The following is a 24,704-nucleotide window of genomic DNA, read 5'->3' as shown; positions in this document are numbered from 1 at the left end:
CTTTTGCTGGGGCCTTGGTATTGTTTTTAGTGATTTTTCTCTAGCTCCAAGTCTGGATTATATATAAGACAAAAATAAATTTAAGGTAACCACTGCTGTGCCATTCTTTGTGGCTGAAGGTCTCTGCTGGTCTGCCTTTTTCTCTCCACCTTTCAGAGTCTTCTTATGCTTATTTTCTATATAATGTCCAGGGCTTGTAGTTATAATTAGTGGGAAGAATAAGAAAAAGAATGTCTACTCCATCTTCCCAGAAGTGGTAGTACTTTTTAGTGATTTTTGATGTTGAGTACTTTTTCACATGCTAACTGACCATTGTATTTTCGTTTGTGAAGGTCTTATCGACTACCCCCCCCCCCCATTTATTTGAAGAGGTGGTTTGTCTTTTTATTATTAAGAGGTAGGACTTCTTTGTACATTCTGTATACCAGTCCCTTATTCAATATGTTTTATAAACATTTTCTCTTAGTAGGGCTTGCTTATTTATTTCCTTAACTATCTTTTCATGTATCAAATTTTTCTTTTGCGATTATTCCTTTTTATGCCGTGTCTAAGAAACTTTGCCTACTCCCAAATTGTGAAGATAATCCTATGTTTCCTTCTAGCAGCTTTATAGTTTTAACATTTATGTTTATATCTATGATCTATCTCAACTTAATTTTTTTTATATGTTTTGATATAAGGATTGAGGCTCATTTTTTTTTTCCTCATATGGTGGATTTTTCTAGTAACAGTGGTTGAAAAACATGTCCGTTTCCCTATAGAATTAATTGCTTCTTTCCCTCTTTAAGAATGTCATGATAGTATTATGTGCTTGATAGACTACATTAGAGTGCTTATGAAGGAAAACCCATGAATTTCAGAGCTCAAAGGCCCAATTTTAAATCTTATTCCTTAGTTTTATGGCTATTTGATTTTCAGAAGTTGTTTGACTTATTTGATTGCAAATGCCTTTATTTGTTGAATTGAAATAGTAATTATCTCTAGCTTACAGGGTTTTGGGGAAGTTTAGATGAAAAAACATGTAATGATAATAATAACTACTATCTTTTGAGTGTTTTTGATGTCCTAGTCATTTATTATTTTACTTACTATTTAAAAACTGTTGCTCTACCTGTTACTAGTTGTTTAGTCCAAAGAAGCATCGATTAAAGTACCTTCTTTTAGTAATATAGACCTGCATAGTAGGCAGGTCTCAGTGTTTTTACCCAGTTGAACATCTTGAGAAATAGCATGTTTTTATTTTCACTTGTCTCCAACTGCATATTTGTTATATAATCCTTCATAGTTTTGCTTGAATATTTTTTTCTCTCGAATTAGGTAAGAAGTAGCATATCTTATTAAAAAGTACAGTTTCAGCTTGGCTAAGGAATGCCATGAATATTCTATTATTGCTAATACTTTTAATAGGGTCTGTTTATTAGTTTCCTGTGGCTCCTGTAACAAATTACTCCAAACTGGGTGACTTATGACAACAGAAATTTATGCTCCCTTAGTGCTGGAGTCCAGAAGTCTATAATCACTGTCAGGGGGCAGAAGTCAAGGTTTTGGCAAGGTTGTGCTCCCTTCAGAATCAGTTCCTTGCCTCTTCTTGGATTCTGGTGGTTGCTTTGTGACTACATCACTTCTATCTTTAAGGCTAAAATCTTTAAATTTACTTTGCTGTGTCTTCATATGGTTTTTTCCTCTGTGTGGCCCAAATCTCCCTCTATCTCCATATAAGGATATAAATGATTATATTTAGAACCCACTGAGATAGTCCAGGATAATGTCCCCATTTTAAGATCTTTAATCATGTCTTCAAACACCCTTTTATTTTGCATTTTATTTTTCCACATAAGGTCTTGTTGGATTTGGATGTGGAGATCTCTTGTGGGGCCATTTTTCAGCCTGCCACAGCCCAAGTATACATCTTTACCAGGATAATCAACAATAACAACAAATAAAGTAAAAGCACTGTTTAGAAACTAAGCAGTAAAAATTGCAAAGATATAAAAAAGAGAAAAGAGTCCCTCCAGAGAGCATTTTGTCACTGTAAAGTATCGTAAGACTGCAAATGATCATTATATGAGAGAAATGGGCAAAGGAGAAGCAAGATTAAGGAGAGTATGACCCAAAGCTTTAAAGGAGGATAAGGCGGCCAACACCTTGTGGTTTCTTTAGTGCATCTGGCTGAATATATGTTGACATTTTAGAAATAACTAGTTAAAAACATTATATTTTAAAAAATAATAAATTTCCTTTGCTTGAAGTTGAAAAATTTTTTCTATTCACCTCTTCTTTTCTAAACACCTCTCATGCCCACCCCTCTTTATAAAGGTGCCCCTTACTGAAGCAGTGGATCCAGTGGATTTGGAAGATTACCTCATTACTCATCCTTTAGCTGTGGATTCTGGGCCTTTAAGGGATTTGATAGAATTCCCTCCAGATGATATTGAAGTTGTGTATAGTCCTAGGGACTGCAGAACCCTTGTTTCAGCTGTACCTGAAGAAAGGTAAAGAGACATTTACCTATTTTAAATGTAACTGTAGAAAACTATCTCCCATTATTTTATTTAGATTCTGTTTCTTGTGGTGGTGTTGTTTCCCATTATATGAATAAGAACTAAAGCAACCAATTTATAAACATCTGTGCTTTCATGTCTAAATTACAAATATATTTTCTTTTTTAAAATAGTGAAATGGATCCACATGTTAGAGATTGTATAAGAAGTTATACAGAGGACTGGGCAATTGTGATCAGAAAGTAAGTTGTATGTTTATTATAATATTTAAAAATACTGAGTAGGACCTTTGAATGGTTTAAAGTAGATTAATAATAATTATGATTAAAATGAATTAAAAATAAAAGTTCATTAAAAAATAGCTGAAGAAGCACAAGAAGAACCTTTGTATAAAGATGTTTTCTCCTTGGGAGTTCCACAATTACTTTTACTTACTTTCCTTATAAAATAATAGGTTTGTGGGAATAGTATCTCTGTATTATCACAGATCATTATAACCACTAATATAAAATAATGATTTGTCATCTAATTCTTTTGGGAACTCATGGGTAGATACTGATGAATAATTTGTATTTCTCAAAAAAAATTCAATTTATGGAAACTTAAATAGCTAAGTTAAATTTAATAGTCAGTTTTCCAATCAAGCTGTTTGAAAGGTATCTGCCCTTTATTAACTAAATAGTTATATGTCCTTGATCTGTACATCTAATCAGGTAAATATTAGTAAAAAATTGTATTTTATTCTATCACAAAATTAATTTTTCTGATTAATAGTGTTTGAAACACTGTCAGATTAAGAAATAAAAGTACTTTTCCTTTGCTACTTTGCATAGTAGATGAGGGTCTTCATAGTGAAACTTCTTAGCCTTGTCTTATTATTTAAATTGTGCTACAACAGTGATGTATCCATTGCTTTTTTTGTGTGTGTGCCCTCACGGCTGCTGTCTTATTTCACTGGGTTTAATGTTGTGCTAAGCATCACTCTTGAGGATACTGCTGACATGCTTTTTAGTTTTAGTGTGACCTAATAAAAGCACAGACTGCTACCCTCTAAAAGAAGAGCTGTTTTTATGGACTTGCCATTTGGATAAGTATTTCAGTAGCCAGATTTTAGACATTACTGAAGAAAGCTTCCTCTGTCATATATCTCATAAATATTTACCTCTATCTATGTATGTTGGAAACTTATAATCAGAAATCAGCAAAAAGAGATTAGTTGCAAGATATATTAACCTTGGAATCATGAAGGCTTCTACTTAGTCTAATCATGGGGTTGCTGACATTGATTTAAGCAAGAGGGTAAGGTAATTAATATTTATGGGTATTTACTATATGCTAGGCATTTTATTGGGCACTTTATGCTCTCTTGTTTAAGGTTCCAATAGATAAGGTAGCTCAGATTCAGAGTAGTTAAGTAACTTTTTTAAAGCCCCACAACCAAAAAGTGGGATAGCCAGGATTAGAACCTAGGGGCATCTGATTCTAATGATTATATTTTTTCTGTTATGGTACATGTTATTTATTATCTGCAGTGGTAAATGCGTACTTTTGGTGGACTTGAAGTTTTAAAGTATCCCTGAAAGATAGAAGATTAGTGTGATTGGAAAACAGGAGGAAATTACTGTATAGAATTATCTAAGGAGAAGATATATGCAAAAGCTTCAGTAGTGCTTTAAGCTCAGATTCAGTGATGGTACACAGTGGAAAGAGGACCTGGAATAACTGTTGGACATTTGATTACTTTGAAACCCGTGTACAAGGTGTGCACTGAAGTGGCAGCAGAAGTATCTGCCTTTTTTAGAGCAGTAATTATGGGGGCTTGATCTGATAGCCTAATGCCCGGGGTGGGCATACTGTGGAGGAAGAAGGAGCCCTCATACTTAGAAGACTACATACTGGCAGACTGCCTGGCAGCGTGATTTGCCTCCTTTCCCCAACCACTGGATATGGGCTGAGCTAAGCAGATACAGTATTTCAAGACAGATGTGAGGCTACAGATTAAAAAATGAGCATAGAACCCAGAATTACCACTATTTTATGAAAACCAATGTGCTTGAAAGAGAGTTATCAAACTACAAATAAAGAATTAACAATTTAGGAATAGTTAATAGAACACAGATAAAGATTCATAAGCACAACTAATATCCTCAGAGAGGATATAGTATCCATACAAAAATCAACCAGTTTTCTTTAGAAATTAAAATTTTCTTCAGTGAAAAAAAAAAATCAAAAACTTAGCAGAAGGACTTAAAGGCAAAGTGGACATGACTGAAGAGTGGAATAGTCAGTTACGAGATGAAGCCACAAAATTCTTCCTTAATTCAGTATAGAAGAATAAAGGGACAGAAAGTACTTCATTAATGTATTCATTCAATAAATAGGACTTGAGAGACTAGTATGTGCCAGGCACTATACTAAACGATGGTAGAGCAAGGAACCAAAACTGATCCCCTGCCCTTGTTTACCTTACATTCTCAGTGGGGCGTGAGGGCAGTGACAACAGACACACACAGATAAATACATAGTAGATATGGTGGCGTTATATCTCCTGGAGAAAAAAAGTAGGGTGAAGGGGATAAGGAGAAAGAGCCAAGAAGAGGGGCTAAATTTTCTACTTTACACAGCCAATCAGAAGAAGCCTTAATGATAAGATGAATTTGAGCAAAGGCCTGAAGGAAGTACAGGAGTGAGCCCTCTGAACATATGGGGGAAGAGTCTATTAGGCAGAGGGAAGATGGAGCATGCAAAGGCTCCATCCATAGAGGAAGTATGTTAGGAATGTTCAAGGAATAGCAGAGGTCAATATGGCTAGAACAGATAAATGAGAGAGAGTGCCAAGCTATGAGGTCATAGAAATGGTGAAATTTTGCCCTCACAGCTGCCCATAATGTGTGGGATTGGATGGGTAATGATGTAGAGTCTTATCATAGCAACTGACTAGAGGACAGAATGATAATACAGAAAAGAGCATTGTTCATGAATCAGGTCATTCTTCCTAGCTCTCTTCAATTTCATACTGTCAATTTTTAGGGCATAAAGGAGTAAGAATACAACAATATTCTGGATAATTAGAGCAGCTTAGTATGAACTTCACAAATTAAGACACTTTAAACATTTCATGAAAAATTAAAACATCTCTGAGTAATAACTTTCATGTTTCTATGCAGAGTATTTTAGTTCTCAGAGAAAAATGCTTTCTTTTATGTTGTGATTATTACATAATGTGAACATTATGTAGCTACTATTTTATATCTTTAGCAGCAAAACACAGTATGAATAATTCATATCAAGTATGATTCTTTACTATTTCATAAATTGACTGATAGTAAGAATCATATCATTCTTTGATAATCGTAATTGTTTTTGCTCTAATTACAATTTGCCCAAAGAGCAACAGTAATTGCTCTTTGATCCTAATGTCTCTATTTGATGTTCTTAGACATTGGGTTGTTAGGAAAGAAGGTTACATTACCTTGGGTATCTGTAGCCTAATATACAATATATAATATAAATATGTTTAATTATGTAATATATGCACAAAGTGGTGTAGATCATGTTCTTTTTCATTTCAAAAGTCTACCGCTTTAGGTTGTTGAAGATCTTTTATACAAAATGGGATACAGTAAAATTTTTTTGCTGTTTGAAATTTTAACATTCAGTGCTTTACATTTTTTTTGCCTTTAAAAATTTATTTTATTATGAGTGCAATATATATTTTCTGCTTTCATTTTATTCTTTGACCTGGCTCCCCATCCCTTCTTTTTACTGATCAATTCTCTGAATTGAAACTACAACTTTAATTATATGTACATGTTAAAAAAAAAAAGAAAGAAAAAATTATATATACATGTTTTTCATGAAAAGAAGGAGAATATGATTTACTTCTGGACACTCATAATCTGCTTTCTAGTTAGATTAAAAGAACTTGGAATGGAAATTTCCTTAAACCTCTGGCTAAATGTTTAGCACACTCACAACTGCTTAATATTCTTATGTAAAGATATAATGCAGAGGATAGTTGGCTTATTACATGATTATGAAAATGTGAAAAACTTTCAATAACTGGTATTTATTTTACTATTTTGTTTTGAATAGATACCATAAATTGGGAACAGGATTTAACCCTAATACATTAGATAAACAGAAAGAAAGGCAAAAAGGTTTGCCAAAACAGGTCTTTGAATCTGATGAAGTTCCAGATGGCAGCAACTACCAGGATGAGCAAGTAATGCTTTTATTTTTAAGTGACTTTAAGAATTATTTTAAAATAGTTTTTTTTTAATTCATTAATTAATATATTTATATTTAATGTTTTATGTGACAGGATGATCTTAAAAGACGTTCAATGTCAATAGATGACACTCCAAGGGGTAGCTGGGCCTGCAGTATTTTTGACTTAAAAAATTCACTTCCTGATGCTTTACTTCCCAATTTACTTGATCGAACTCCAAATGAAGAAATAGACCATCAGAATGATGACCAAAGGAAATCAAACCGTCACAAGGAACTCTTTGCTCTGCATCCATCACCAGATGAGGTATAGATATTGGGCTATAAAGAAGCAAATAATTATTAGATAGATATCTCGGGTGTATGAATAATATGTAGCAGTATGATAAAGCAGGGAATAAAACTTATATGAAACGTAGCTACAATTTTTGTAAATATACTTTTTGTTCTGGTGAATGTTATTTTTAATGAGTAACTTCTGTGAATTGTGCATGTTTGTGATCTAATGACTTCTGTTTAAGGATAAATAGATCATGCTTTTCTATGTTTAATTATGAAGACAAAGTATTAGATTAATAAGTTATTAAAAAATTATAAATGGTTGAAATATAAGAATGTTCATTTTGGTGTTGCCTGTCAATCTGTAGGAAGAACCGATAGAACGACTTAGTGTTCCTGATGTGCCCAAAGAACACTTTGGTCAGAGACTTCTTGTAAAATGTTTATCACTCAAGTGAGTATTTATTTTGTTTACTCTATATCTTCTATTTTCCAGAATATTTTGAGTACTAGTATAACAGAATCCTACTAGATTTTATACTTGTAATTATGCCTTTTTGAGAAGTATTGTTCTTCTATACATAAATCATTAAATCTTATGTATGAAGCTGAGCTTTAAAGCATTTTTGGCTTATAGGTGAAGATGACACTTTGGGACGGCTATACAATTAATCTTAAAACTTGAAAAAGTTCACTGAAATCTCTGGTATTTACCAGACACTGTTCTTGGTTTGGAGAATATAAAGACAAAGTATCTTTTTCTTCAAAGAGTTGATTTTTTACATTTATTACATGATAGGTTTTGTTTTTTGGAAGATTTTGAAGTATGTATTTTTTTCCTTCTTTAAAAAAGTTTAAATGACTTCTGATGTAACTTCCTTGAAGTGATTTATCATACATTTATATTGTATATGTTATGTTATATTATGTATATGTTATATAAGCATATATTGTATATGTTATATAAGCATATATTGTATATGCTTCACAAAGTGCTTCTCTCATTTTATTTTTCTTAAATTTTTTTATTTTTTTTATTTTAGATAATTATTTTTTATTGAAGGGTGGTTGACGCACAGTATTACATTACATTAGTTTCAAGTGTACAACACAGTGATAAAACATTTATATACATAATTCTAGGTTCCAGCTATCACCCTACGAAGCTGTTACAATATCTTGACTATATTACTTATGCTATACATTACATCCCGGTCACTTATTCATTTTACCATTGGAAGTCTGTCCTTTTTTTTTTTTTTTTGGTGAGGGCATCTCTCACATTCATTGATCAAATGGTTGTCAATGACAACAAAATTCTGTTTAGAGGAGTCAATGCTCAATGCACAACCACCAATCCACCCCAAGCCTAATCCCCGTCAGTCTCCAATCCTCCGAGGCACAACAAACAAGTTCTTACATGGAGAACAAACTCCTACATAATGAACAAGTTATATAGTGAACACCACAAGGGCAGCCACCACAGAAACCCTCGGTCCTGCTCATGCATAATGAACCACAAACAGTCAGTTCAAATATGAATACTCATTTGGTTTTTATACTTGATTTATATGTGGATACCACACCTCTCTCTTTATTATTATTATTTTTAATAAAATGCTGAAGTGGTAGGTAGACACAAGACAAAGGCAGAAAACATAGTTCAGTGCTGCAAGAGAGCAAATGTAGATGATCAGGTGTGTGCCTGCAGACCACGTGCCAATCCAAGCTAGACAAGGGCAACAAAACATCCACGCATGCAGAAGACCTCTCCCAGAACGGGGGGGTGAGGTTCCAAGCCCCACCTCCACTGATCCCCAATTTCCCACCCGATGACCCCCCTGCGACTGTGCCCGTCTCAGGTTGTTCCTCCCCTGAGGAATCCCACCCGTCCCCGGCCAACCAGCCATCCTCCGGGGCCACACAGGGAAATGTAAAGTTGGCAAGTGAGAGAGAAGCCCTATTGTTTGAAATGGCAGCTTTTTATTACTTTACATATTTATGCCCTGTAGCTTCCATGCCCAGCATCCGTCCCGAGGCATCCCCACCACCTGGAAGAATTATGATACTCGGTAAATTTGATATGAGGCACGAATTCTATTTAAGGGTTGTAATTAGGAAGGAAGAAGAAAAGCTATAGAAGTAGCAGGCGGAAGAAAACATGGGAAGATTGATTATTTCTTTGACATATCTTCTTGTAGAGTAACTTCAGCATGTATAGGTTTTAAGCTACTACTTAAATTGCGCACACACATTAACATAATAGGAGTAGAGTTACATAACCAAAGCATATCTGTAATTACCAGCCATCTCCAGTGAAACCAAGAAAACCAGTTAGGCACCTTAGGCATTTGTGAAAACTTATCTATGATATGGTGGATATTGTCCAACTGAACTTGAACAGTCTGAGAGAAATCAGACAAATTAAAACAACCCATTCCTGGGGAATGTTCACATCCCTTATGTTCTTTTAACAGTAAATAGTCTGTAGTTGTAAGATTTTGGAGCGCTACAATTTGCACTTCTCCTAATTCTTGGTTGAGTTCCAACAGTATAGATCCAGTCAAATTTGTTGTTTTACTGTATGCACAGGCCAGCTTAGATATCTCCTTCATTCCCATGGCAAGTCCAGGAGCTGGTGGGATGAGTGCATCTACAGCTGTAGCAGTGCGTGGATCTTTGTTGGGGTTTTTTGATGATCATCTTCTGGCATGAGTCTTCCAGAGAGTGCTGATGTTGGAAGTTCTCTTTCATATCGTATCTTAGTTCATTTTCGGGGTAGCCCAATTAGGCTTTGATCCTCTGTATAAACGCAAACAGACCCTTTGCCTACACTTTTATATGCCCTTTATACCCTTGTGTAGAACTCGTTGGAGGTTACCACACAGGAACTGCCCTTTTTTTTTTTTTTTTTTTTGCTTTCTTTTTGGTATCACTAATCTACACTTACATGACGAATATTATGTTTACTACGCTCTCCCCTATACCACGTCTCCCCTATAAACCCCTTTACAGTCACTGTCCATCAGCATAGCAAAATGTTGTAGAATCACTACTTGCCTTCTCTGTGTTGTACAGCCCTCCCTTTTCTCCTACCCCCCCATGCATGTTAATCTTAATATCCCCCTACTTCTCCCCCCGCCTTATTCATTTTATTTCATACTTTCTTCAGGGTACTTCTATAAGGTAGATATTGTCTTAATTTTACAAATGAGGAAAACCAGGGTTAAAAAGCATTAGCAGATAGACACTAAGAAGTGACTAGTGGTTACCAAGAGGGAGGGATTAGAGTGGGTGTGGGGGGAGGGTGATGGGGATAAAGCCGCATAATAATTGCAATCACGATATAAGTTGGTTAAGGGATGGTAGTACAGCATGGAGAATATAGTCAGTGGTACTGTAACATCTTTTTACATTGATAGATAGTAACTGCACTAGAGAGGGTGAGGATATAATAATATGGGTAACTGTTGAACCACTGTATTGTACATTTGAAACCAATGTAAGATTACATATCAATACTTAAATTTTAAAAAATTTAAATAAAACAAACAAATATGAAGCATTAGCAGAGGTTAACTGGCATGCTTGTTACTCAACCAGTAACTAAAAACCAAACTCTATGCTCTTTTGTTGGATCATGTTAATCTTATAGTTAATTGTTAGTTCTGACTTAAGAAAAAAGAAATTTCAATTCGTAGAGCTTTCTAAAAGCAGCAACTCATAGGGAAAGACCACTTCTATATTTAAATAACTGGACAGTTTTCTTCCTTTGAAAGCTTAGGCTTTATGTATTCAGTTAGATTTATCTAGAAAGCTGTTATATTTTAGTGCATTGAGCCTTTTGAATATCAGGACATCTCACATTAATTCTTACTTACAATCCTTTTTTGTTTAACAGCTTTATTATTATAAAATTTACATATCACAGAATTTACCCTTTGAAGTCAGTGGCTTTTAGAGTATTCACAGAGTTGGATAACTATTTACTAATTAATTCCAGAACATTTATTTATCACCCTAGAAGGAAACTCCATACCTATATTAGTCTGCTCAGGCTCCCATAAAAAAAAATCATATATTGGGTAGCTTAAACAGCAGACATTTCATTTCTTACAGTTTTGGAGACTGGAAGGTGAACATCAGAGTGCTGGTAAGATTGGTTTCTGGTGAGGCCTTTCTTCCTGGCTTGCAGACGGCCATCTTGTCGCTGTACACTCACATGGCCTTTCCTTTGTTCCTGATTGGAAAGAGACAGGTCTCTGGTGTTTTCCTCTTTTTGTAAAGACATCAGTCCTGTTGGATTAGGACCTTACCTTTATGATCTCATTTAACTTTAATTACCTCCTTAAAACTTTATCTCTAAATACAGTCACATAGGGGGTTATGACTTCAATATATTAATTTGGTGGGGAGGCACAGTTTAGTCCATACCCATTAGCAGTCACTCCTTTCTTAGTCCCTGGCAGCCACTAATTTGCTTTCTGTTTCTATGAGTTTGCTTATTCTGCATAATTCATATAAATGGAATTATACAGAATGTTACCGTTTGTGTCTGGCTTCTTTCACATAGCATGTTTTCAGATCTCAATTACGTCGTAACATGTATCAGTACTTCATTCCTTTGTATGCCTGAATAATATTCCATTGTGTATACAGCACATTTTGTTATCAGTTGGTGAACATTTGAGTTGTTTCTACTTTTTAGCTATTACGAATCATGTTACTAGGACATTTACATACAGGTTTTTTGTGTGGACATCTTTTCATTTCTCTTGGGTATATACCTAGGATTGGAGTTGCGGTTGATATGGTAACTCCATGTTTAAATTTTGGAGAAACTTTCAGGCTGTTTTCCAAAGCAGCTACTCAAATTTACTTTCCTGCTAGCATAAGACTTCTGATTTATCCACCTTCTTGCCAACACTTTTTATTGTGTGTGTGTGTTTTCTTTTTGTAGTAGATGTGAAGTGATATCTTGTCTTTTACTCAGGATTTTTGTAACAAAATAAATTTACAAACAACAAAATAATTACTACTCCTCCCTTAGAGAAAGAAAATATAGAGTGATTTTTCATATGACTCTATGATCTTTAGCTTCCATTTGATCAGCTTATGTTAAAAATTCTGAACTAAGAATTATATATATATAATTTATCTATGATAAGAAAAATCCAGATTTAAGGTAAGGAAGAACTCAGCCATACTGTAATTTCAGAAATGGTCAGAAAAGATAGTTTTATTTTAGTCAGTTATAGATACTGACTATATAGTATAAGTTATTTATAGAAAAGTTATTTCTCTTATATTTTGTTTTCCAAGAAAAGCCTTCCTTTGTCCTGCATGAAAGAATTGTTTCTATTATTAAGAAGACTTATTCATCAATACAGTGGTCTAGACATTTGGGGAAACCCTACCTAGACATGGTCAACTGGTATGACACTAAGAATTTTGGGAAGCCTAGAAATGCTAAGAAAATATTCCTCTGGGACAAGCATTCTATAGTTAATTTTTACATTAGGGCTATTGCCCATCCCTTAGTTAATGGACCACACAAGAGGAAGAGCTTAGCACTCAGCAGAGTAAAACAGACTCTTGCCATAAGTGCCTTACACCAGATTTCAAAGTAGTAATATTCTGAGTGGTGGAGATATTTGCCTATTAAAATTTTGCCTCTTGTAGGAAGAAAGTTAGATAGGAAACAGGAAAATAAACAACAACAAAAAGAGAACTTAATTCATAACCATAAGCTTGAACACTATCTGCATGGCTCAAAAAATTCCAAGGCAAAAATTTAGTTCCCACTGATTCCTGATTATTATTAGTAGTATTATCAGTCAAAATTGACTTTAAATCATAATAGAGGGTCAACACATATTGATGAAATGTTCAAAATTACATTATCAAAATTATTTGTAAGCAAATAGGTAAAAACACACCCCACTAAAAAAAAAAGTCTAAAAGAAATATAAGGCAGTATTTTATCAGTAGTATTTTTGGTCAGCCTTTTGGTGATTCAAAATTGCTTTTTCTTTGATATAATCTCAGCATTTTAAATAAATGAGCACCTGTAGTGAAGAAGCATACCTTTTTTTTTTTGCAATATAGTAGCCACTGAGTACTTGGTGTTCAAATAGCATTTCTTGACAAACTCAAGTATGCATGTTTGGTTGTATGGGAATAATGTGGTATTTTTTTTCTCATGTTTCTGACAAAAATTATATATTAAATGCATGAGACATATACATTTATTTTTTTTTTGTTTTTGTTTTTTTTTAATTTAATTTAATTTAATTTTATTTTTATTGAAGGGTAATTGACAACAGTATTACATTACATTAGTTTCAGGTGTACAACACAGTGATTCAACATTTATATACATGATAATTCTAGGTACCAGGTATCACCATACCAAGTTGTTACAATATTTTGACTATATTCCTTATGCTATACATTACATCCCGGTTACTTATTTATTTTACCATTGGAAGTGTGTGTATATATATATATATATATATATATATATATATATATATATATATATATATATATATATATATATATATATATTGTGAGGGCATCTCTCATATTTATTGATCAAATAGTTGTTAACCACAATAAATTTCTGTATAGGGGGGTCAATACTCAATGCACACTCATTAATCCACCCCGAGCCTAATTTTCGTCAGTCTCCAATCTTCTGATGCATAACGAACAAATTATTACATGGAGTACAAATTCTTACACAGTGAATAAGTTACATGGTGAACAGTGCAAGGGCAGTCATCACAGAAGCTTTCGGTTTTGTTCATGCATTATGAACTATACACAGTCAGTTCAAATATGAATATTCATTTGATTTTTAAACTTGATTTATATGAGGATACCACATTTCTCTATTATTATTATTTTTAATAAAATGCTGAAGTGGTAGGTAGATACGAGATAAAGGTAGAAAACAGAGTTTAGTGTTGTAAGAGAGCAAATGTAGATGATCAGGTGTGTGCCTGTAGACTATGTGTTAATCCGCGCTAGACGAGGGCAATAAACATCCATGTATGCAGAAGATTTCTCTCAGAACATGAGGGGGGAGGTTCTAAGCCTCACCTCTGCTGCTCCCCATTTTCTCACCAGATGGCCCCCTGCGACTGTGCCTGTCTTAGGTTGTTCCTCCCTTGAGGAATCTTACCCGTCTCTGGCTAACCAGTCATCTTCCGGGGCCATACAGGGAAATGTTAAGTTGGTAAGTGAGAGAGAAGCCTTATCGTTTGAAAAGGTTAGCTTTTTACTTCTTTGCATATTTATGCCCTGTGGCTTCTATGCCCAGCATTTGTCTTGAGGTGTCTTTACCACTTGGAAGAATTATGATACTCGGTAAATTTGACATGTGGCACGAGTTCTATTTAAAGGTTGTGATTAGGTAGGAAGAAGAAAAGCTATAGAAGTAGCAGGCAGAAGAAAACCTGGGAAGATTGATTATTTCTTTGACATATCTTCTTGTAGAGTAACTTCAGCATGGATAGGTTTTAAACGACTAATTAAATTGTGCAGACACATTAACATAATAGGAATATAGTTACCTAACCAAAGCATACCTGTAATTACCAGCCATCTCCAGTGAAACCAAGAAAACCAGTTAGGCACCTTAGGCATTTGTGAAAACTTATCTATGATATGGTGGATATTGTCCGACTGAACTTAAACAGTCTGAGAGAATTCAGATAAACTAGAACACCCCATTCCTGGGGACTGTTCATATCCCATATGTTCTTTTAACGATAAATAGTCTGTGGTTGTAAGATTTTGGAGTGCTACAATTTGCACTTCTCCTAATTCTTGGTTGAGTTCCAACAGTATAGATCCAGTCCAATTTTTGTTTTACTGCATGCACAGGCCAGCTTAGATATCTCCTTCATCTTTCCCATGGCAAGTCCAGGAACTGGTGGGATGTGTGCATCTACACCTGTGACAGTGCATGGATCTTTGTTGAAGTTTTTTTTTTTTTCTGATCATCTTCTGTCATGAGTCTTCCCGAGAGTGCTGATGTTGGAAGTTCTTTTTCATATCATATCTTAGTTCATTTTCGGGGTAGCCAAATTAGGCTTTGATCCTCTGTATAAACACAAACAGACCCTTTGCCTACACTTTTATATGTCCTTTATATCACTGTGTAGAACTCATTAGAGGTCACCACATAGGAACTGCATTTTTTTTTTTTAATCATTAATCTACACTTACATGACGAATATTATGTTTACTAGGCTCTCCCCTATACCAGGTCCCCCCTATATACTCCTTTACAGTCACTGTCCATCAGCGTAGCAACCTGTTATAGAATCACTACTTGTCTTCTCTGTGTTGTACAGCCCTCCCCTTTCTCCCACCCCGCTATGGATGCTAATCTTAATACCCCTCTTTTTCTGCCCCCCCCTTGTCCCTCCCTACCCACCCATCCTCCCCAGTCCCTTTCCCTTTGGTACCTGTTAGACCATTCTTGAGTTCTGTGATTCTGCTGCTGTTTTGTTCCTTCAGTTTTTCCTTTGTTCTTATATTCCACAGATGAGTGAAATCATTTGGTATTTCTCTTTCTCAGCTTGGCTTGTTTCACTGAGCAAAATACCCTCCAGCTCCATCCATGTTGCTGCAAATGGTTGGATTTGCCCTTTTCTTATGGCTGAGTAGTATTCCATTGTGTATATGTACCACATCTTCTTTATCCATTCATCTATCGATGGACATTTAGGTTGCTTCCAATTCTTGGCTATTGTAAATAGTGCTGCGATAAACATAGGGGTACATTGGTCTTTCTCATACTTGATTGCTGCATTCTTAGGGTAAATTCCTAGGAGTGCAATTCCTGGGTCAAATGGTATGTCTGTTTTGAGCATTTTGATGTACCTCCATACTGCTTTCCACAATGGTTGAACAAGTTTACATTCCCACCAGCAGTGTAGGAGGGTTCCCCTTTCTCCACAGCCTCGCCAACATTTGTTGTTGTTTGTCTTTTGGATGGCAGCCATCCTTACTGGTGTGAGGTGATACCTCATTGTAGTTTTAATTTGCATTTCTCTGATAATTAGCGATGTGGAGCATCTTTTCATGTGTCTGTTGGCCATCTGTATTTCTTTTTTGGAGAACCGTCTGTTCAGTTCCTTTGCCCATTTTTTAATTGGGTTATTTGTTTTTTGTTTGTTGAAGCGTGTGAGCTCTTTATATATTCTGGACGTCAAGCCTTTATCGGATGTGTCATTTTCAAAGATATTCTCCCATACTGTAGGGTTCCTTTTTGTTCTATTGATGGTGTCTTTTGCTGTACAGAAGCTTTTCAGCTTAATATAGTCCCACTTGTTCATTTTTGCTGTTGTTTTCCTTGCCCGGGGAGATATGTTCAAGAAGAGGTCACTCATGTTTATGTCTAAGAGGTTTGTGCCTATGTTTTCTTCCAAGAGTTTAATGGTTTCATGACTTACATTCAGGTCTTTGATCCATTTTGAGTTTACTTTTGTATATGGGGTTAGACGATGGTCCAGTTTCATTCTCCTACATGTAGCTGTCCAGTTTTGCCAGCACCATCTGTTGAAGAGACTGTCATTTCGCCATTGTATGTCCATGGCTCCTTTATCAAATATTAATTGACCGTATATGTCTGAGTTAATGTCTGGATTGTCTAGTCTGTTCCATTGGTCTGTGGCTCTGTTCTTGTGCCAGTACCAAATTGTCCTGATTACTATGGCTTTATGATAGAGCTTGAAGTTGGGGAGTGAGATCCCCCCTACTTTATTCTTCTTTCTCAGGATTGCTTTGGCTATTCGGGGTCTTTGGTGGTTCCATATGAATTTTTGAATTATTTGTTCCAGTTCATTGAAGAATGTTGCTGGTAGTTTCATAGGGATTGCATCAAATCTGTATATTGCTTTGGGCAGGATGGCCATTTTGACGATATTAATTCTTCCTAGCCATGAGCATGGAATGCGTTTCCATCTGTTAGTGTCCCCTTTAATTTCTTTTAAGAGTGACTTGTAGTTTTCAGAATATAAGTCTTTCACTTCTTTGGTTAGGTTTATTCCTAGGTATTTTATTTTTTTTGATGCAATTGTGAATGGAGTTGTTTTCCTGATTTCTCTTTCTGTTGGTTCATTGTTGGTATATAGGAAAGCCACAGATTTCTGTGTGTTGATTTTGTGTCCTGCAACTTTGCTGTATTCCGATATCAGTTCTAGTAGTTCTGGGGTGGATTCTTTAGGGTTTTTTATGTACAGTATCATGTCATCTGCAAATAGTGACAGTTTGACTTCTTCTTTGCCAATCTGGATTCCTTGTATTTTTTTGTTTTGTCTGATTGCCGTGGCTAGGACCTCTAGTACAATGTTAAATAACAGTGGGGAGAGTGGGCATCCCTGTCTAGTTCCCGATCTCAGCGGAAATGCTTTCAGCTTCTCGCTATTCAATATAATGTTGGCTGTGGGTTTTTCATAGATGGCCTTTATTATGTTGAGGTACTTGCCCTCTATTCCCATTTTGCTGAGAGTTTTTATCATGAATGGATGTTGAACTTTGTCAAATGCTTTTTTCAGCATCTATGGAGATGATCATGTGGTTTTTGTCTTTCTTTTTGTTGATGTGGTGGATGATATTGATGGACTTTCGAATGTTGTGCCATCCTTGCATCCCTGGGATGAATCCCACTTGGTCATGGTGTACGATGGTTTTGATGTATTTTTGAATTCGGTTTGCTAAAATTTTGTTGAGTATTTTTGCGTCTACGTTCATCAGGGATATTGGTCTGTAGTTTTCTTTTTTGGTGGTGTCTTTGCCTGGTTTTGGTATTAGGGTGATGTTAGCTTCATAGAATGAGTTTGGGAGTATCCCCTCCTCTTCTATTTCTTGGAAAACTTTAAGGAGAATGGGTATTATGTCTTACCTGTATGTCTGATAAAATTCCGAGGTAAATCCATCTGGCCCGGGGGTTTTGTTCTTTGGTAGTTTTTTGATTACCGCTTCAATTTCGTTGCTGGTAATTGGTCTGTTTAGATTTTCTGTTTCTTTTTGGGTCAGTCTTGGAAGGTTGTATTTTTCTAGGAAGTTGTCCATTTCTCCTAGGTTTCCCAGCTTGTTAGCATATAGGTTTTCATAGTAGTCTCTAATAATTCTTTGTATTTCTGCGGGATCTGTTGTGATTTTTCCTTTCTCATTTCTGATACTGTTGATGTGTGTTGACTCTCTTTTCCTCTTAATAAGTCTGGCTAGAGGCTTATCTATTTTGTTTATTTTCTTGAAGAACCAGCTCTTGGTTTCATTGATTTTTGCTATTGTTTTATTCTTCTCAATTTTATTTATTTCTTCTCTGATCTTTATTATGTCCCTCCTTCTGCTGACCTTAGGCCTCATCTGTTCTTCTTTTTCCAATTTTGATAGTTGTGACATTAGACCGTTCATTTGGGATTGCTCTTCCTTTTTTAAATATGCTTGGAGTGCTATATACTTTCCTCTTAAGACTGCTTTTGCTGTGTCCCACAGAAGTTGGGGCTTAGTGTTGTTGTTGTCATTTGTTTCCATATATTGCTGGATCTCCATTTTGATTTGGTCATTGATCCATTGATTATTTAGGAGCGTGTTGTTTAGCCTCCATGTGTTTGTGAGCCTTTTTGCTTTCTTTGAACAGTTTATTTCTAGTTTAATGCCTTTGTGGTCTGAAAAGTTGGTTGGTAGGATTTCGATCTTTTGGAATTTACTGAGGCTCTTTTTGTGTCCTAGTATGTGGTCTATTCTGGAGAATGTTCCATGTGCACTTGAGAAGAACGTGTATCCTGTTGCTTTTGGATGTAGAGTTCTGTAGATGTCTATTAGGTCCATCTGTTCTAGTGTGTTGTTCAGTGCCTCTGTGTCCTTACTTATTTTCTGTCTGGTGGATCTGTCCTTTGGAGTGAGTGGTGTGTTGAAGTCTCCTAGAATGAATGCATTGCATTCTATTTCCTCCTTTAGTTCTGTTAATATTTGTTTCAGGTATGTTGGTGCTCCTGTATTGGGTGCATATATATTTATAATGGTTATATCCTCTTGATGGACTGAGCCCTTTATCATTATGTAATGTCCTTCTTTGTCTTTTGTTACTTTCTTTATTTTGAAGTCTGTTTTGTCTGATACCAGAATTGCAACACCTGCTTTCTTCTCTCTGTTGTTTGCTTGTAATATCTTTTTCCATCCCTTGACTTTAAGTCTGTGCACGTCTTTGGGTTTGAGGTGAGTCTCTTGTAAGCAGCATATGGATGGATCTTGGTTTTTTATCCATTCTATTACTCTGTGTCTTTTGATTGGTGCATTCAGTCCATTTACATTTAGGGTGATTATTGAAAGGTATGAATTTATTGCCATTGCAGGCTTTAAGTTTGTGGTTACCAAAGGTTTAGGGTTAGCTTCTTTACTGTCTTACTGTCTAACTTAACTCGCTTGTTGAGCTATTATAAACACAGTCTGATGATTCTTTATTTCTCTCCCTTCTTATTCCTCCTCCTCCCTTCTTCATATGTTGGGTGTTTTGTTGTGTGCTCTTTTTAGGAGTGCTCCCATCTAGAGCAGTCCCTGTAGGATGCCCTGTAGAGGTGGTTTGTGGGAGGCAAATTCCCTCAACTTTTGCTTGTCTGGGAATTGTTTAATCCCTCCTTCATATTTAAATGATATTCGTGCTGGATACAGTATTCTTGGTTCGAGGCCCTTCTGTTTCATTGCATTAAGTATATCATGCCATTCTCTTCTGGCCTGTAGGGTTTCTGTTGAGAAGTCTGATGATAGCCTGATGGGTTTTCCTTTGTAGGTAACCTTTTTTTTCTCTCTGGCTGCTTGTAGTACTTTGTCCTTGTCTTTGATATTTGCCATTTTAATTATTATGTGTCTTGGTGTTGCCCTCCTTGGATCCCTTGTCATGGGAGTTCTGTGTACCTCTGTGGTCTGAGAGGCCATTTCTTCCCCTAGTTTGGGGAAATTTTCAGCAATTATTTCTTCAAAGACATTTTCTATCCCCTTTTCTCTCTCTACTTCTTCTGGAATACCTATGATTCTTATATTATTCCTTTTCGATTGATCACTCAGCTCTCTTAAAATTCTTTCATTCCTGGAGATCCTTTTATCTCTCTCTGCATCAGCTTCTCTGCGTTCCTGTTCTCTGTTTTCTAGTCCATTAATGGTCTCTTGCATCTCGTCCATTCTGTTTTGAAGTCCTTCCAGAGCTTGTTTTATTTCTGAATTCTCCTTCCTTAGTTCTTGCATATTTCTCTGCAAGTCCATCAGCATCGTTATGACTTTTGTTTTGAATTCTTTTTCAGGAAGACGGGCTAAATCTATCTCCCCAGATTCCTTCTCAGGGGAAGATGTAGCAGATGCTGAAGCTGTCTGGGTTAGTCTTGTCTGGATCATATTTTTTTGCCTTTTCATGTTGACAGGTGCTATTGACTGTCAGCTGGGAGGGCCAAAATTTTCACTTGCTACTGGCCTTTCTTTACTGGGGCAACTGCGACCCCTAGTGGCTTGTGTTGGGTAATTGCGTGTAGAGTGGGTCTTTGTGTCTTGCCTGGCCGGGAGGGAGAAATTTCCCTTTCTGTGGGCGGAATTTGTCTCAGGCTGCTTCTCTGCTTTCGCCGCGCCCGGTGGGGTGATGGATGGGGGGGCTGCTTGACTGTTTGCCTCCGTGAGGGTTCTCAGAGCTGTTGCCCAGGGGGTTAGTGCACCCGGTTTTCCCTGTGATTTCCAGCTGCTGTACTGTGACCTGGGTTGTTTCCGTCAAGCTGTTAAGTCCCTGTCCCTTTAAGACTTTCAAAAAGCCCCCGCTTTTCTTTGTCACAGGGGCATCAGCTTCAGCACCCGCTCAGAGGTCTTACTCCCTGTTCCCCCAGTATCCAGGGCCCCTGGGCATGTACTGTGTCTGCGCTCTGGCCCGGATGGCTGGGGCTGGGTGTTCGGCAGTCCTGGGCTCCGTCTCCCTCCCGCTCTGCCTATTGTTCTCCCGCCGGGAGCTGCGGGGAGGGGCGCTCGGGTCCTGCCGGGCCAGGGCTTGTATCTTACCCCTTTCACCAGTCGCTGGGTTCTCGCTGGTGTAGCTGCAGTCTGGCCACTGTCCTGCGTCTTCTGGTCTCTCTTTTAGGGCTAGTTGTGTTTGTTGTATTTTCAAAAGTATATATGTTTTTGGGAGGAGATTCCCACTGTCCTACTCACGCCGCCATGTTGGCTCCGCCTCTCGAGACATATACATTTAAAAAGAAAAAAATCACATATACAACCTTGGCAGTCCCTTTGTATAATGGAAGAACCTTTTGAAACATTAAAAAAAATTCAAATGATGTATGTAATTTTAAAAGCTCTTGTCATGCATCAGCCTTTCTTAATGTCAGGCACACTGGAATTTCATTAGTTTCTTTAGGTTGTTTTGTCAAGCTTTCCAACCTTTACTCATCATACTAATAATATGGATCTTTAAATAGCACTTAAAAATATAGAGAAAGTATACAGGAATTTTATGATATGAAATTACAAATTGGGATACTAATTTTCTGAGTAAGCAGTTAACATTTCTCTTACCTTTCATCAATTTTTGCTTATTTCCAGCTGAATCTAAAATTTATATGAAAATACAGAGGGCCAAAAGGAGCCAGGACAGTTTTGAAGAAGTTTACAAAAAACAACCAGATATCAAGACTGTATGAAGCTTCATAGTTAAGCCAGTATGGTATTAGTACACAATTAGACAAATAGACCCATGGAATAGAGCTAGAAATAGACCTACATGTTTATGGATTTTTGATTTACAGTAAAAGTGGTGCTATTATAGTCACCCCTTATCTTTGGGGCATTCAGTGTGCTTTAAGAGCCCTAGTGGATGCCTGATTCCAGGGATGGTATCAAATCCTATACAGTATGTTTTTTCCTTTACATACATAAGTATGATAAAATTTAATTTATAAATTAGGCACAGTGAGAGATGAACAATAACTAATAATAAAATAGAATAATTGTAACAATATCCTGTAATAAAAGGTATGGGAATATGATCTCTTTCTCTCAAACTATCTTATTGTACTCACTGTATTAATTATTGTGTCATTGTAAGATGATAAAATGCCTATGTGATGAGATGAAGTGAGGTGAATGATGTAGGCATTGAGATGTAGACTTAGACTACTATTGACCTTATAATGATATGTCAAAAGGAGGATCATCTTTCAGAATGCGGTTGACCATGGGTAACAGAAATTGTGGAAAGTGAAACCACCCATAAGGGAGTCTACTGTATAGACAGAGGGGAAAGGGCAGTCTTTTCAGTAAATTGGCATCGCAGTTGGATGTCTGTTTTTCTGTTTGTCTCTCTTCTTCTTCCTGCTGTATATAGAGAAGATATTTTTATTACATAAGCTTAACAGAGTGCTCATAACCAGAATACATGAAATATAAATTGATTAGGGAAACCTCAAACAATAACTAGAAAAATGGGCCAAAAGAGGATATCCAAATGGTTGTTCTGGATAACACATGACAAGATACATACTAAGATCCAGCGTGTACCACTTACCCACTGGAATGGCAAAATCAAGACTGACAGGATCAAGTGTTACAAAGTTCGCAGAGTAGGCTTTGTAGAGGCTGACCCATGTATCTAAAACTCTGTTCTTTTGGCTTCTTGTTGAGTTCTGCTAGACAGGCATCAACAGGAAGTCGGAGGGTGGTAGAAAGTGAGATCAGGTTGGGGTATTTATTTCATTCATTCTCTACTAGGTCACATTGATTGCTGGCCTCCCTCTCTCCAAGGCCATGGTGTCTATGAAAGGCTCTCTACACAGCTGTTCTTTCTAAGTCTTTGCTACCATCCACATTTCCTTTGAGTCAAGTTGGTAATAACTTCGACTGTTGTTGTCTAAGGGAATTGCACTCTCTTATCTTGCCCAAGTCTTTTATATCTCCCTTTATTAAACTCTTAACCCAGTGTGAATGTTGCTTGCCTCCTGCAAGGACTTTGACTGAGATTCTTGTGATTAAAAAATGAACAATGTAGAACAGGATTTTTACAGCCTTGCCATTATTGACATTTTTGTCTGGCTAATTTTTGTTGTCATGGACTCTCCTATACAATGAGGAATGTTTAGCCACATCTCTGGCCCCTACTCACTAAATGCCAGTAAAACTCCTGTAATAATGATAACCAAAAACATCTCCAGAAATTGCCAGATGTCCCCTGAGGGGCACAGTTAATCTTGGTTGAGAATCACGACTCTAAGAGCTTTAGTAAACTCTCATTATTTATTTATCTACATGTTACCTAATTAACTTTGCATTACATATTACTTTATTCTGCAGATATTTATTGAATGTTTACTGTATATAAGTCAATGTTCTTAGACATCTCAAGTATACAATTATAAAATAAATAACTGGCATGTTCATAAAATGAAAATTACTATGCTAACATTAAAAATGGTAGATTAATATTTTTGACATAGAAATATATACATAAAATATGAAGTCAAAACAGACTACAAAATACTATGTATACAATGACAGCTCTTGGTTTAAAAAAAAATCATTTACCAAGTACATTTTACATAGACAAAAGCCTGGATAGATAGACACTGAAATGTTGATTATGCTTCTCCCCATGTGATAGAATTTTGGATGCTCCTATTTTCCTCTGAATATCTTTATGTATTTTCTTCATTTTTTTACATTGAATACATGATTTGTCATCTGAACAGTAGGTCTTTATTTTTAGAGCTTATTTAAAATCTAACATGTCCATATATATAACCAAATTATAGGTTAGAAATTGGTGCCACAAAATATGATGACCTTTTAGGTACTTTGAAATTACTTGTCACTGGAGAAATTAAGGACGTTTACCTAGAGGAGATGATGGTTGATTTAGACTTTGAAAGATGTACATGAAAAAGTGTGTTACAGGAGGAAGACAGAGTGGATGGTACAGCAATTTGGTATTTAGTCAATTTGTTTTTGGAATGAGAATGTCCCTCTAACTGTATTTTATATATATTTTTAAACTATTTCATCCTTTTTCTTCCTAAAGGTTTGAGATTGAAATTGAACCCATTTTTGCAAGTTTGGCTTTATATGATGTCAAGGAAAAAAAAAAGGTGAGGTTGTATAATTTGAACATAGTCTTTTGCCAGAATCATTGGTTTCACAAACCTATTTTAGAGTTGTTTTATAAGTAGTGATTTTAAAAATATTATTAGACATGGATCTTTTAAAATAAAGTAGAAGTTTAATTTATTAAGACATATTTTCATATTACAAAATTGTCTAGTTGATACCTAGTTTTCGTTCTGTTGAAAGAGTTCCAAAAAGAAGTAACAGACAGAAGCAACTCTTTTCATATAAGAAATAGGAAAGATCATACAAAAAAGCATTTTAGGTAAATGGTATTTAAAGGCTTAGAACAATAATAACAATGAAGTTTTATTGATGTAATTTTCAAATTCTCACTAGCTTAAAGATCATTTATGTTTTAAATATTCTGTCTTAAATACTACTCTTAGTTACACCATCAGATCTTTATTATACTTAAGAGTTTTTCAGGGGGCTATCTCATATAGCATTTCTTAATTTAATATACTAAGCCTAATTTGCAGTAGAAACTTGAAGTGCCTTCAGTGACTTCTGCTGTCAACATATATTATGGATTTCTGCAGTGGAACT

General features: G+C 35.9%; 1 protein-coding gene across 12 annotated transcripts in view; it reads left to right on the top strand.

Annotated features, from left to right (window-relative positions):
* Window positions 1-24,704, top strand: part of DOCK7 (dedicator of cytokinesis 7) — a 252,706-nt gene that overhangs the window by 38,421 nt on the left and 189,581 nt on the right. For all 12 annotated transcript variants that reach the window (XM_036911277.2, XM_036911273.2, XM_036911272.2 and 9 more), the window contains exons 3-8: window positions 2,317-2,492; window positions 2,675-2,743; window positions 6,597-6,726; window positions 6,826-7,038; window positions 7,379-7,464; window positions 24,073-24,139. In XM_036911277.2, coding sequence (XP_036767172.2) covers window positions 2,317-2,492; window positions 2,675-2,743; window positions 6,597-6,726; window positions 6,826-7,038; window positions 7,379-7,464; window positions 24,073-24,139 — 741 coding nt within the window. The remainder of the gene's footprint in view (window positions 1-2,316; window positions 2,493-2,674; window positions 2,744-6,596; window positions 6,727-6,825; window positions 7,039-7,378; window positions 7,465-24,072; window positions 24,140-24,704) is intronic.

The sequence above is a fragment of the Manis pentadactyla genome, chromosome 4, assembly GCF_030020395.1.
Source record: "Manis pentadactyla isolate mManPen7 chromosome 4, mManPen7.hap1, whole genome shotgun sequence".
Classification (NCBI taxonomy): domain Eukaryota; kingdom Metazoa; phylum Chordata; class Mammalia; order Pholidota; family Manidae; genus Manis; species Manis pentadactyla.
Note: the sequence above shows the minus strand (reverse complement) of the source record. Positions and strands in the feature narration are given on the sequence as shown.